This window comes from Lontra canadensis, unplaced genomic scaffold (genome assembly GCF_010015895.1).
Source record: "Lontra canadensis isolate GAN:19392208 unplaced genomic scaffold, GSC_riverotter_1.0 scaffold86, whole genome shotgun sequence".
Classification (NCBI taxonomy): Eukaryota; Metazoa; Chordata; class Mammalia; order Carnivora; family Mustelidae; genus Lontra; species Lontra canadensis.
The window spans coordinates 6,719,854-6,734,879 of NW_022631080.1; the positions used below are offsets into that span (position 1 = coordinate 6,719,854).

At 39.2% G+C, this 15,026-nt stretch overlaps 1 protein-coding gene across 1 annotated transcript in view; it reads left to right on the forward strand.

The window, feature by feature from the left end:
• Positions 1–11,178, forward strand: part of LANCL3 (LanC like 3) — a 102,397-nt gene extending 91,219 nt beyond the window's left edge. The window contains exons 4-5 of the mRNA XM_032883138.1: positions 2,259–2,466; positions 9,438–11,178. Of these exons, the coding sequence (XP_032739029.1) occupies positions 2,259–2,466; positions 9,438–9,597 (368 nt within the window). The 3' untranslated portion in view covers positions 9,598–11,178. The remainder of the gene's footprint in view (positions 1–2,258; positions 2,467–9,437) is intronic.
• Positions 11,179–15,026: the final 3,848 nt, after the last annotated feature.

Below are 15,026 nucleotides of genomic sequence, written 5' to 3' on the forward strand. Positions count from 1 at the left end.
CCATGCTGCCTAAGTGGACTTGTAAAACCATCCATAACGTGAACCCAATCCACACTTCCATCTCCCTGTCCTGTTGGTTACAACACTGCTCTACTGGTCTTCATGTGGATTGTGTGCCGTGTCTCCAAATCTTTGCCCTTGTTGATCCTGATGCCTAGAATGCTCTCTCTAACTCATTTTGGGCCTAGAGTTTCCTATGCATCCTGCAAAGTCCTAAAGAAAGCCCTGCTTCTATCCCAGGCTTCTCCCCAACTCTCTCCCTCAGGGAACTTCCACTTTTTTGATCCCTGTAGGGTTATTGACAACATCATTCAATTTAGGCTCCAACAGCATCATGAACTATATGTCCTATGATGTATCGCTCACATGCACAAATTTTTCTCTCCCTTTCTAGACAGTACCTTCCTGAAGGTCAGGAATCTTGTTTAGCATTTACTTCATAGAACCCAAGGCCAGGACTGGTTACATAATTTGGGGGGGCCTGGTGCAAAGTGAAAATGCAGCCTTCTTTAAAAAAAACAATTATTAATTTCAAGATGGTAACAGCAGAGTATTAAACCCAGCTTGAGGTCTTCTGGAGACCCTTGGAGACTATACAGGTCACATGCCCATGAAACAAGTCCTGCTTAGGGCTATGTATGCAGTAATCAATGATCACTTAAAAATGAGTGGATACAGTGAATGAATAAATGTGTAATTAACTAAGTTCAATTCTTTTAAAATCTTCTTTTAGCTTGTGGAAGACACTTCGTTTCTAGAACTGAGGAAGGACAATAGGCTATAGGTGACCATTGTCAGTAGTTGACTGGAAAGCCTTGGCGGAGGAGAGCTTCTGGTTATGTGTTAATCATAGGAAGTGTTAGAGAATAAATTCTTTTTTTTTTTTTTTAAAGATTTTATTTATTTATTTGACAGAGAGAGAGAGATCACAAGTAGGCAGACAGGCAGGCAGAGAGAGAGGAGGATGCAGGCTCCCCGCTGAGCAGAGAGCCTGATGCGGGCCTCGATCCCAGGACCCTGGGATCATGACCTGAGCTGAAGGCAGAGGCTTTAACCCACTGAGCCACCCAGGCGCCCTAGAGAATAAATTCTAAAAGAGAACACAATCATGACTCATACAAACATAAAGTAAGCATAGGTCAACAATTTTATTTAGCTCATTAATTAATGAAGGAACCGGAAAGGTGTTACAGCTGGTTTCAAAGTAAAATTCCAGGAGCAGACATATTTATGGGCCATTAGGAGTGCAGACCTACCGTGGATTTGCTTACTAAATGCAAAACCAGCTGCTACCGCAAAGGCTGAGGGAAGTCAAAACCACCTCTCCCAGAGAGAATGCGATTTTCTAGGAATAGGAATTATTTACATTACTATCAGTTGTCTACAAGGTAATTTCTGTCTCCACAGAGTTGTAAAATAGCCTGGTTTGGAAAGACAGTGAGAGGCCAAGATAACCCTGATGGATGAGCTTACGCCTGCTAAATTCCAGTCTTTCCCACTTTATGTAGGAGAGAGGTAGAGGCCGTGCGGGAGACGGAGAGATCTGGTGTTACTAATCTCCTCTCTCAATATGAGCATCTGGAATTTGGGGGAACTCATTTTCATGAATAGCTGTTGCTCCTCTTGTTTCTGTTCCCGCCTGTGTAATTGAGATTGCCTCTGCTGAGGGGTTTGGAAGGCAGATGTCTTCCTTTGGAACAATCAAGTAGGGAAGGACTCGCTCCATGGCTGGAGTAGAAGTCTTGGCCAGGTCGTTTGGGATCATTGTTTTTTCTGGAAGGACTCCCAGTTTTGTCTGAAGAAAATGTGTATAGTTATAAGCACGTTAACATTAGAAATGCCGAACCTCTGAGGGGGCATAGGCAGACTGTATAAACTCTTAGCCATTTCAAATAGCCAGATATGCAGAATGCTTAGCAGAGTATCCATCGTTAAATCTTAACCCGTTTGTCAATTATGGGTTGTATCACTCTTTGTACTTGTTGCTCTGTCTCTGGGGGCCAATACCATGATACAATTCAAACAACTAAATCTCACAGGTAAAATAAGACTAGAAGATTCTAGAGTGCTGTTAATGAAAACGTGGTTCCCGGAAGGGCGCTTGTTAGAAAAACAGAATCTCAGGCTTCACCTCAGACCCACCAGATTAGAATGGGTGTTCGACACTGGTGATGTGTGAGCCTTTTACAGAGTGTTGGAGAAGTTCTCCGTAGCATAAGGCTCCAAAGTCACCTCTGATATCTCCAATGTTTTCACAGGAATTGCCTATCTGTTTGCCAAAGCTTATCTGGTTTCCAAAAAACCACAGTACCTGGACACGTGTATCCGGTGTGGGGAACTTACGTGGCAGAAGGGCCTGCTGAAGAAGGGACCGGGGATTTGCCACGGTGTGGCTGGAAGTGCTTACGTCTTCCTGCTGCTCTACCGTCTCACCGGAAACTCCAAATACATCTACCGGGCGCAAAGGTCAGCTGATCATCGCGTGGATTGTTCTTTGTTTTTTTCCTAAACGTGAATCGAATTCATGTTCTGAATAGGTGATAGAGTCCCATGGTTTAGAAAGTGAAAAATGCGTCAACTGTGCACTCTAGCAATGTGCTTCTCTTTCGAGGTGACAGTGTTACCACTTTCTTAGTTCTCCTTTCAGAGATCCAGTGTGTATGTATATACAAGTGAATAGGCGGGCTGTATATCTGAAGTTTTGTCCCTCTTTTTTTTATACAAGTGGTAGCACCTTGCTATCTGAGCAGTCACCCTAAATCAGCACATGAGCAACTCTTCACTGTTATTGTTGTGTAATATTACATTGTACGAATAACCCAGAGTTTAGTTACCAAGTCCTTGTAGAAGGATATGTGCATTATTTCCAATATTTTACGTTACGAATCATGCTGTCATGAATAACCTTGTATATATATCATTTTGCCCATGTATGGGTCCATCTGAAAGATAAAGCCCTAGAAATGGCATTGCTGGGCCAAAGGGTATGTATATTTGAGATTGTTTTCTATTGTAGTAAGAATATTTCACATGATATCTGTCCTCTTAACCTTTTCTTTAAATATGTATTTATGTATTTGAGAGAGAGAGAGAGAGAGCACGAGCAGGAGGGGCAGAGGGAGAGGGATAGAATCTTAAGCAGACTCTGCACTGAATGCGGAGCCCCGTGCAGGGCTTGAACCCACAACTCCGAGATCATGACCTGAGCCAAAACCAAGAGTCGAATGCTTAACTGACTGTGCCCTCCAGGCGCCCCCCCTCTTAACATACTTTTAAGTGTTAGCTGTAGGCAGTGTTGTACAGTAGATCTCTAGAACTCATTCACCTTGCACAGCTGAAACTTTTATAACCATTGAGCAACAACTTTCTGTTTTCCCCCTCTGTCTCCAGTGTCTGGCTACCACCATTCTATTCTTGACTTCTACGAATTTGGCTAGTATAGATACCTCATATAAGTGTTACCATGCAGTATTTGTCTTTTTTGTAACCTGCTTAGTTCACTTAGCATAATGTCCTCATTTAGAACAGTATCTGACACAAAACTGCAATGTAAGTGTTCACTGTTATTATTACTAAAAATTAGAGTTCTATCACTTGAGACATTTCTCAATGCATAAATGCATGTCCATATATCTATGCATATATAACCATGTATATATATAAATATTAATAAGATCCTACTATTATGTATATATAATAGTACTATACATGCTATTTACAGCTAATGATTTTAAATTAACAATTTCCAAGGGACATCCTTCATTTCAGTTTCTATAGATCTAGCTCATTGTTTAAATGACTGTACAGTTATTCATTATAGATGTACCATGATTAATTTCACCAGTCTTTAAGTAATGAACACTTGGTACCTGTGTGATCTTTACAGATAACGAACAAAATTGTCCCAGATATCTAGTACATACATTTCTGTGTTCTTGTGCAAGCATTTCTTGTCACAGAAATTTTAGAATTGAAGTCATTAGACCCATTGTTATTCCTGGCCTGTTTTTATCTTTTGCCCATTTTTTTTAAAGATTTTATTTGTTTATTTGTCAGAGAGAGAGAGAGAGAGTGAGCACAGGCAGACAGAGTGGTAAAGGGAGAAGCAGGCTCCCTGCGGAGCAAGGAGCCCGACGCGGGACTCAATCCCAGGACCCTGGGATCATGACCTGGGCCGCAGGCAGCTGCTTAACCAACTGAGCCACCCAGGCATCCCATCTTTTGCCTATTTTTATCCTATTGTGATGCTTAGCTTGAGGACTGTAACTCTCTGTTACAATATATGCTGTGAACATTTTCCTATGTTGCCATTTCTCTTTCAACTTAGCTTGTGGTCTTTTGCCAGACCAAAATTTTGAGTATTTTTCTTGTTAAACTTTCAAGATTTCTGGATTTTGTGTTATACTTAAAAAGACCATTCCCACTCCAAGATTACAAAAACATCAATTTACTTGACTTTTAGTACCTTTGTGATTTTAACTTTTCACAAAAATAAAATTTATACCTCCTTCACCCATTTGTCCCACCCACTCAAAAGTTACCTTAACTTTCAAATCTTTGATTAATCTAGAACTTATTTTTTCTAATGGTGTTATCTGGGTATCTGTCTTTGTGTTTTTTAATGAAAAAACAAAACGTTCCAATAATATCTATTGACGAATTACCCCAATGATTTGAAATGTCAAATTTATCATAAGCAATTTATATAAATGTTTGTTTCTGGACTTGCCATATTTTATTATTCATTTTCTCTCATTCATTCTTCCCATTGTATTTTATTTTATTATTATTGTTTTTAAATATTTTATTTATTTATTTGACAGGCAGATCACAAGTAGGCAGAGAAGCAGTCAGAGAGAGAGGGGGAAGCAGGGTCCCCGCTGAGCAGAGAGCCCAATGCGGGACTCGATCCCAGGACCTGAGATCATGACCTGAGCCGAAGGCAGAGGCTTTAACCCACTGAGCCACCCAGGTGCCCCCTTCCCATTGTATTTTAGAATCAGTTTTCAGATTTAAAAAAATTCTGTGGCCATCTGATTGGAATTTCAATAAATTTATATGTTACTTTAGGGAGAATTAACATCTTTAGAATATTGTTTTCCTATCCAGGAATGTGGTATGTTTTCCCTTTATTTAAGTTTTTAGAAATGTCATTTGGTAAGGTTTTCATCTTATGAAGAAGCTCTTGCATGTTTCTTGTTAATTTTCTTCCTAGGTATTTTATGTTTCCAGGTTTGTGAGCACAATCTTTATTGCAGTTTAGCAAGCTAAGATGCACTTCTTTCCTAGAAATCTGCATTGTTATAAATGTCTTAGTTTTGATAGATGTCATGATATATCTGGCCATCTTTCTGAACTCCATTACTGTTTATATTAGATTTTCATTAGAGTCCATTGGGTTTTCTAAATAGATGAACATATTTGCAAATAATTACAATTTTGTTTCTTGCTTCTTCCTTTGTATTCTCCCCCACCTCCCTCATTGCATGGGTTGGAATCTCCATAAAAATGTTCATTAATGGAGGCAATAGTAATGATGATTTTATTAAGAATGCTTCCATGTTTCACCATGACCTTTGAAATTTGCTTCTTAGGATGTATATCATGTCAGATTATGACACTCCTCTGTTTAGGAAAATCCAGTGGCTTCCCATATGACTCAGAGTAAAAGCCGAAGTCTGTCCTCTGAACAAAAGGCGCTACAGGATCTTGCCTCCCGTTGCTTCTGTGATGTCATCGTCTACTTTTTTCCACCTAGTTCTTTCTACCACAGTGGTTTCCTGTTGGTTCTTTTAAGGTGCCAAGTGCAACCTACCTCACAGTCTTAGAAGTTTTGGTTCCCCCACCTATAATGCTCCCTTTCCTAGGCACCTGAATTCATTCAGACCTTCACTCTAAAGTCATTTTCTCACAAAGGTTTTCCCAAGCCAACTTAGCTAATATTCAGTGTGTATATATATATGTGTGTGTGTGTGTGTATGCACACACACACATATATACACACACACACACGTATACATATATTTTTTCCAGGTGAAATATATATATATATATATATATGAAATACCCTTTATGACTTTTGCCAGTAGGAACTGAAGGAAAAATACTAACATATGTCAGGCCTCCATTTGGAGCTTCATTGTTCAGGAATTCCTTTAACATATTTTCATTCATGGCTCCCTAATCTGTTTGGTTGCAGCCTGACCCTTTATTTCCCAAAGGTAGAAAAAGAAAGTCCTTTTGAATTCTGTCTAGACTAATGCAGTATCACCTTTGGGACTGGTTTCCTCAGAGATTGTCAGGCCCTAGAAAGCCTAGTAAAAAAGGACCAAAACAACCCCTCTATTTTTCTGGCAGACCCATCCTAGTTTACAGTTTTAGTTATGAGGTTCTGGGGCCCAGGGCCCTTCAGACAGGTTCCGTTTCTCACTTCCAGGTAGAGCCCGAAAATGTGCAGGTCATATTTGAATATTTGCGGGACATCGCATTTAATTGCTTTAGTGTACTGAAATTTCCATTTTATTGTAATTCAAAGTTAAATATTCTATGGCCCAAACTGGGGAAACTTCCCAAATTTTGGCAGTTCCTAAAACACTAATGTCAGACAATATGTGCCTTCCTGTAATAAACATTACTTGGTCACCGGTTGAAATTTATAGTTGCAGAAAAATAGTTGATAATGGTTTCAGTTTCTTCCATCATATTTAATTATTTAGGGTTTCTGCCTCTTCTTGAATTAATTTTTGTAGTGAATATATTTCTATAAAAGCTTTTAGTTCATATGGATTTTCAAATGTTTGATGTAAAACCTTAACAGTGTAGTTTCATGGTATTTTAAATTTCCCATGCCTGTGATTATGTACCTTTTTGCATTCCTAATGGTTTTCCTTTTTGGTCAGACACCAGCATTTTGTCTATGTCACTCATCCTTTCAAGGAACTGGCTTTTGGTTTTGTTTATTGATTCTTTTTGTGCTTCATTTGCTTCTTAATTCATAGAAACTTTCTGCCTTTATTTTTTCTAGTGTTTCTTTCCTTTTGTATTTTCTACTATTAAAAAAATGCTTCATGAGACTACCTTACATCTTTCTGATAATAACAATAATGAAATTCTCAGATGAATGAATTTTCCAGAGTTCAATTCTTGTCTAATCAATAGGTTTTGATATGTAATGTTCTCAGTGTCTATAGTTCTTTTTAGTTCTAGAATTACCATTCTGACTTCTATTTTGACAGCAGTTTTTAGAAAAATGAATTTGCTAGCTTGAATTTTGCATCACTGGGTAGATTTGGGGAACAATCATTTTCATCTTGTTTATCTTTTTTTAATTCAAATTCCGTTAGTCATTTTCACTTGAATGGGATAACACACTATACCCGTCAGAACACAATGAAACTGCTATTCCCATATATTGCTGGTCTATTTACTCTTATAAAATGCTATATATCATTTAGAAATTATTTTGAAAAGTGCAAAAAATGTTTATCATACTACGTTCAAGTAAAATGTAGGATACTAAATATTATACAGACTATAATTTCAATAATGTGCTAAATAAATCAAAGCTTGGGGGGGAAGGGTCAGGAGGAGAAAGAGCAAAATTAACTATGGGTTTCTTTTCAGGTACGGTGGAATGGTTGTCTCCGTTTTACAAACATTCCACTATGTTTATGTGAAAAACGATATTTACCATATATCAGATGCTTGCCATATGCTCAGAGCCTAATATATGGTATCTTTAATCTTTACAGGTCATCTTACACAACTCTGCAACTTCACCATTTTAAAGTCAGATTAAGAAATTTGCCAAAGGTCATATAACATGAAATTATCAGAGTTGGGGATCTCAGCTCCAAAGCCCTTCCTCTTTCTGCTCTACCAGGGCTTCGTAATCTAGGGCTTGTGAATTTACTTGAGAAGAGCATTATATTTCGAACTGAAAAGGAGCATTACCTTCAATTCTGGACATGGGTAATAAGCCACAGGAGAATTAGCGCTAGCCGTGACTCTCACCAGTAGAAGTCACAGCTATTCTCATGCCGTATTGCTCTTGTTGCAGATATTATGAAATATATTTGACTCTCGTAACTACTAAAAATGTCAGCAGTTATTAGACTCACTGCTAGATCTTGTGCTTTAATGTGTTAATGAAGAATCCATATATTATTATTTCACAAATTTGGTTTTACAACTTTTGCTAACTGTGCCTCGATAGAACTAATTTCCTTGGGAATCCTGTGTGTTTTATTTTCTGTATTTGAAGACTTTTTTTCTGGGAGGAGTACAGACTGTGAAATGATCCATGGCACCGGAAAGCTTATGGCTCCTCGAAGCTATACTTTGAAGTTTCATGGCATAATGACAAATTTCGAATTAACTCTCAAGAGACATCATCATTCTACTATTGAAAATTTTAAACTCCATTTAAAAATTGTTGCATATTCAGGAAAACAGTTGATAGAAAAATTGTACCAAACAGAATTGCAATATGTTTCCTGCTGACTTATTTTAAGCTGCTGTTGATAAATCCAAGAGCCCTAAAAAGATCAAATAAGTAATTATTCTTCATGGGACTCCCCACACACACACTCACACACACACACACACACACACACTCACACAGTAGCAATAATTAAATTTATGGCAGTATCAGCTCTCAGGCCTTACCCATCTGTGAGTTCCTCTGAATTGGGTGATTGCATCATTAACAGAAACCAACAAAGCAGGTCCGAAAAGACAGAACACAGGTCACAACACTTTCAAAGCTCTAAAGTACTATAAATGTTACTCATTGTAAAGAATTTGAATAGGATTTGTGGCAAATACAGGTAGAAGAAAAAGGATCTTTCATTGAGAATCTGGAGGCTAGTGATTTAAGGCAGATGTCCTAAAAATAATCTATCTTGTAGCTGAGTTTGCTATTTGATGTCATGATTATAAAATGTTGCTCGCCTTTTCCCATTCATCTTATTCCTTTGTTTGCCCAAAGCACAGATTGTATAAAATCTTGCCCATTTATTTTCATAGTCTCTGCTCTCTGTCACATATAAATGAAACCTAGCTCAGAAATGATACGACTGCAGAAACACAGCATATTTACTCTTTTAAAGGAACAGTCATACATCAGTTTGCTTCTATTCCAAGTAAATAAAAATATGGTTATTTATCTGTCTCTTTTACTTTTAATTATCGAATGGCAGAAGGAATGAAATCCACAGAAAATACCAAACTGCTTTGCTTTGCAAACTCTGACAGTAGTTGAATTTGCTTGTCAACACATTTTGTTGTGAAACACACACTGTTATATAACAGATTTTCTTCTCTCTCTTTTTTTTTAAACAGAGAAAAAGTCTTTCTTAAAATATTAAGCAACTCAAGGCCAATAATCTGGAAACCCTCGTGTTAAAACTGTTCATATGTTCTTCTTCTTCTCATAGGTTTGCTGAGTTTTTATTTACGGAGGAATTCAAGGCCGGCTCTCGTGTCCTTGAAAGTATATACAGCTTGTATGAGGGATTCTCCGGGACGGTGTGCTTTCTGATCGATCTGCTGCAGCCCAATCAGGCTGAGTTCCCTCTCTTCAGCGTCTTTGTCTAGAAGGCTCCATCTCCCACTGTGGCCCTGCAGAAGGTCCCTGAGATTTCCCGAGCCTACCCGAGGCAGTTTCCACATAAGCCACATTCAATGGTATCACAACCATGAGCCTTAACATTGCCGCCAGAAGGAAGGAAGGGAGGGAGAAGGCAGGTGAAGGCAACATGATACCAGACGGAAGGAAGAACGTTTGTGAACCTGCAGAATTAAGACCCCACAGCTCTTCTAAACACCATAGAGACTTAAAGTTTCAGGGAATAGTTGTGAAACCAGAGATCAAAGGAAAAAAGGAAAGAGAAATCATCCATTTTTCAGTTATGGCATAGAAAACAAAGCTGAAATGTGGACCATGTCAATAAGATGCCAGTACTTTTGCAATTGGAAAGAGAATTTGGCCATTTGTGGGTACCCTCCACCCCTAAATTCAGAAATAAACACAATAAAAAACCAAAGTAATTGCCCAGCTGAAAATTTCTAGCAAAGATAAAATGTCAGATTGCTAAAGGACAAAAAAAGGAAACTCTTGGTTGTCCTAGGCCTTTACTTATTCAAATTCATGTTTTTACTGAATGGAGAAATTTGCAGATGGATCTCTATCTTTAATCATTTCTCTGGGCCCTTTAAAGGAAACATATCATAACCTTCTTTTATTTTTGAAGATTTCGTTTTTAAGTAATCGCTATGCCCAGTGTGGGGCTCAAACTCACAAAACTCAGTTTAAGTCCTGAAATTCGAAGGTTCTTTTGGGCCTAACATCTCTTTTCCTCGTTCCTTTTTCTTTCCTAAAGCTCAATTAGAATAGTAAAATTCATAGACTAGCAAATACTGTAGCAAGTGTTGCAGTCAAGTATTTTTCTCAATTTGAAATGTGAGCTGTGTCTTCTCTATTGTTAATTCGTATTAAAATGCTTATGTAATCCCTATGAAGCTATTAGCTGAACTGTAAAATACACTTGTGGTAAAAATTGCTCATCTCAAAGATCAGGGTGGCCACTACAAAGTTATGTCGTTCCTGCCTTTCATGGAATACTAGGGCTCCTGGGACAGGCAGACCCTGGCTGAGAATGAGACCTAGTGATGGTGAAAAGAACATTGCTAAAGTTCATGCTGTTAGGTTAAGAGATGAGTGAACTCGTTGGCTGATTGCCTTAGTCCTCCAGACACGGGCTCCACTAGAAACTGTCTATAATCCCCACTGAGCCAAGCTGTCATATTAAATTCTACCCTGCTATAGACATGTAGAAATTGTAAAACTACTTCAGGTAAATAGGGGTTTGCAGAATACAGTAACACCTGTCAGGTCAATGTGAGCTTACCCAGTTCCTAGAATTTGGTTACTGGCGATTTCATATATCGGAGTAAAGAGAGACTTGTGTGCCGTACAAGATTTAAGAATTATTGAAATAGTCATCAAATATTTGCATATATGTGATAGATGTAAAAAATATATATGTGTATTCTACATCTATCTCCATGTAAACCCAAACACTTATTATTAAGTTCAGTAATTCCTAACTTCTTGCTTTATAGATAAACTGGGAGGAGTTGGGAATACTCTGTTGCCTAAAATGTATGTGTGTGTGTGTGTGTTGACAAGTATGTGTGTGCCATGTGCTGTGTGTGTGTGTGCACTTGTGCACACTTATTTTCCTGGGAAGAGGTTCTCTAGCATTTATAAGATTCTCAAAGAATCTGTTGGCACTCATCAGAACAAGTGAGGACAAAATGGTTTTGAAAAACATGCACCCTTTTCATTTATTGTTTCATTTTCATATCCTCAGATATAAATAGATGAAATTGGCTTCGCTTGTTCATTTTGAAAATACTCAGGCTGGAGCAACACCACATAAATAACAGCTTCAGATGACTCTCAAAGCTGGGTTCTAGAAATTCTTTCATGAATAGTCGAGGCCCTCTCAGAAAGCCTTAAGGCAAAATGCTTTCTATGGAGTAGTCTCCTTTTGAAATGATAGTGGTACCTGTTTTTCAGCATCTGGTTTCAATGCATTCCCTTTAAAGGCTGAAAGTAATAAGCATCCAATATACCGGGCTTTGTGCAATACATATTTTTTTCATCATCCACCAACCCTTCAAGATGATTTAGGTAATTGATCCAAAGTCTCACAGCTGGGACGGGGCAGAATGAAAATTCAAATCCGGGGTCTCCCTTCACGAGTATGTTTATTCAGTCTTCTAGACTAGAATTTGGGGATACAACAGTGAACCAAAGTCCCTCCTGGAAGGTACCTTTGGTTTCTGTTTGCTGATCCTTTCACCATTCATTTTGACACCTGAAATCTAAAGCCCTAAGAAGGGATAATGTAGTTTGACATATGAGTTTCATTTCTAGGAACTTCAGGACAACTGGACACATTCATGCTCGCCCACCCTCTTAAGGTCTAGCAGGGTAACCATGACATTGTGCTGACCCTTCCGAAAAGGCAGCCCTTTTGTGTGTCAAATCCAAGCAAAGGCCATGTTTGAGTGTGTCTTTATGAGTTGACACCTGGGTAAATGAGAAACAAGGGTAAGTTTGTTTAGCACTTAAACATGCTGAAAGTTTTCATTTTCCTGAAAGAGTTGAATTGTAGCTTTTGGGAGACCCTCTTCTATCTTGTATTCCCAAGAAGAGGGAAAAGACCCTTAAGTGTTGCAGTAGAAAGCATGGCATGTCACTTCTTATTTCCTTAACCAACTTGTTCCCTTCTAAGCAGTTACATCCTTTTCGGAATATGTGCTTAGGCAGGTTGGCTCGTGAAGGCTGCAGGGACATTCTCACCACCACTAGTGTAATTTTAATATTAGTTACTATATGTGGCATGAATAGTTATAAACCCCGAAGGTAACAGTGGAAATACATGAGGATAGACTGAAAGCATCTCTCCACAGTGGGGAGACTGGAATATACTTTAAGAATGGGAAGTTTTGGAGAATATTACAACTCTGTGAATTTGTTTCATTAACACAGTTATGGACCTTCTCTTCCACACATACTCCCAAGTATCATATATTTTGCCCAATCGCATTTCGGCCATCAGTTTTTACTTTTTTGCTCCATTTGTAACCTAATAACTGAGGTTCAACAAGCAGGTTTTTCAGCATAGATACCCCCTGTGATTCTTCAGGCAACTGACGACACTATTAGGATAATAGTATTTACTTTCTGGTCATTTGAGAAACAGTCATTTTGTTGGGCTATGTTAAATAGCAACTCTTTCATGGCACTATATAATTAACTTCCTTTGACGCACTAAGATTTTAATCAAGGTAGTATTCAAATTGTTTCAATTCCTGTAGAGAACAAATGTCAATAATTTCAGTGCAACTGATGCAAGCTTGTGATTTATAACCATGCTGAGGAACCCATGAATAAAGGGAAAAAAAAACATTAGTATTGCAAAGAGCCTTCTCCACCTCACAGGGTTGTCCTGAGGATTGCCAATGAAAAAATGGTTATAAAAGAGTTTTGTAATATGCAGGTCCTTTATGTATTTTAAAGGGAACCTAGGGTTTTTTTTAAGTTTTTATTTATTTATTTGACAGAGAGAGAAATCACAAGTAGGCAGAGAGTGGAGGGAAGCAGGCTCCCTACTGAGCAGAGAGCCCAATGCGGGCCTCCATCCCAGGACCCTGGGATCATGACCCGAGCTGAAGGCAGAGGCTTTTAACCCACTGAGCCACCCAGGCGCCCAGGAACCTAGATTTTAAGTACCTATGATGTGTGTAGAAAACTGTGCTTGATTTTGACCTCAAATACGCATTTTAGCCAAATGGAATCTCCGTATGTGGATACAGTGCTTGGGGTCTGGATCACTTGATGGGTAAAAATGAATATATTTTATTCTTTTTTTTTTTAAAGATTTTATCTATTTATTTATTTGACACACAGAGAGAGAGATCACAAGCAGGCAGATAAGAGAGAGGGGGGAAGTAGGCTCTCTGCTGAGCAGAGAGATCATGACCTGAGCCAAAGGCAGAAGCTTAACTCACTCAGCCACCCAGGCGCCCCTGAATATATTTTACTCTAGAACCAATCCTGACCATAGTATTTGTGCCTCCTGACTCACTGGGGCTTAGTAAATAGGAATAGGCTGGTTTAGCTCGAGCTCCTTTTAATGCAAATATTTATTTTGCTTGCTGGAAACAAAGGATTACAGTGCCAGTAATGTGAGAAAAGGAGCTGGCAGGCGAGCTCTGCAGAGCAAAAATGAACTGGGAAATACAGTATTTTTGGTTGAGTTTGTAATTCAGGCCTCAGTGTAATTCAGGCCTCAGAACTGTGTGACATATAGCAATAGAAGCATACTCTCAATTACATATGAGGCCTTCTTTGGGGGATCTGGGTTGTTTATTTAACACTGTCCCAAATTAATAGCTAAATGAACAGCCTCAGATTTGCCAAGGCCACGTTAACTTGGCATAAACTTGGCCAGGAAAGCAAATGGAAAGGCAGCCACAGGTAGGTGGGGAAACTGGCTGGTGTTCCAAATGTGGGTTTTATTGCTTCCTGGGACCTCTAATTCCCACCCCCCACCCCCATCACCAGCCTCCCCTGCCATTCAGCAACTTCGTGTCCTCCCTTTGGTCTTTAAATAGTACATTCTGATGTTTATTTTTTCCTGTGTGTGCTTAATCATGTGACCTCCTTTTGCCTGGGAGGGCAGGATTTCTCCTTATCTCTTCCATCCAGGTCGGTTTGTAGCTAAAAGCTCCAGGCTCCATGAGGCTGGACTCCCCTCTGGACAGAAGGGCTGACCTCAAGGTCAGCCGCAGCAGGAGTTGGGCCCATTGTGCAGTGGGGTCGCAGGTCCAGGACAGCTCACCCTGAGCACAGCTGTGCAGGAGGATAGAATGGCGGCTGCATTTGTCCTGCTTCTCCTCCATAAAGAAACCTCCTCATTGTATTTGTAATGTGGGAAAATGCCAGAGTTGATGCTACATTAAGTATCTGGGCCTCCTGCATTACCATAAATCTACTGGGCTGTGGGGGCAGGGTGCCCTCTCTCCCTCTTTCTTTAATTGGAAGTGCTAATGAATTGAGGCCTGATGGATGATGCCTCTAGGGGTAAAAAAAACGTTTTAAAAAATTCCCTTCAAATATTGAACCTTGTCATTTCCACCTAGACTCTTCCACAAATGGCAAAGTCCCTGACCCGATCTGCAGAAATGCCTGCATCTTTGTTTGCCTTCAGGTACCTGTTACTTCCACCTCTGAACTGAATCTGAAAAATCATTGAAAAGGAAAACCAAATCATATTTTTGTTCTTTGGAGCAGTTTGTTGGTGAGTCATACGGTGAAAGGAGCAGGCTAGCTTTCCTTTTCTTGCCTTTCTCCTCCCGGTGCAGTATCAAGGAAGAAGGGAGAAAAGATACAGGAGGTGAGGCTTGACTGTGGAGGACCGTGAAAACAGTTTGCAAGCCCTTCCTGTTTG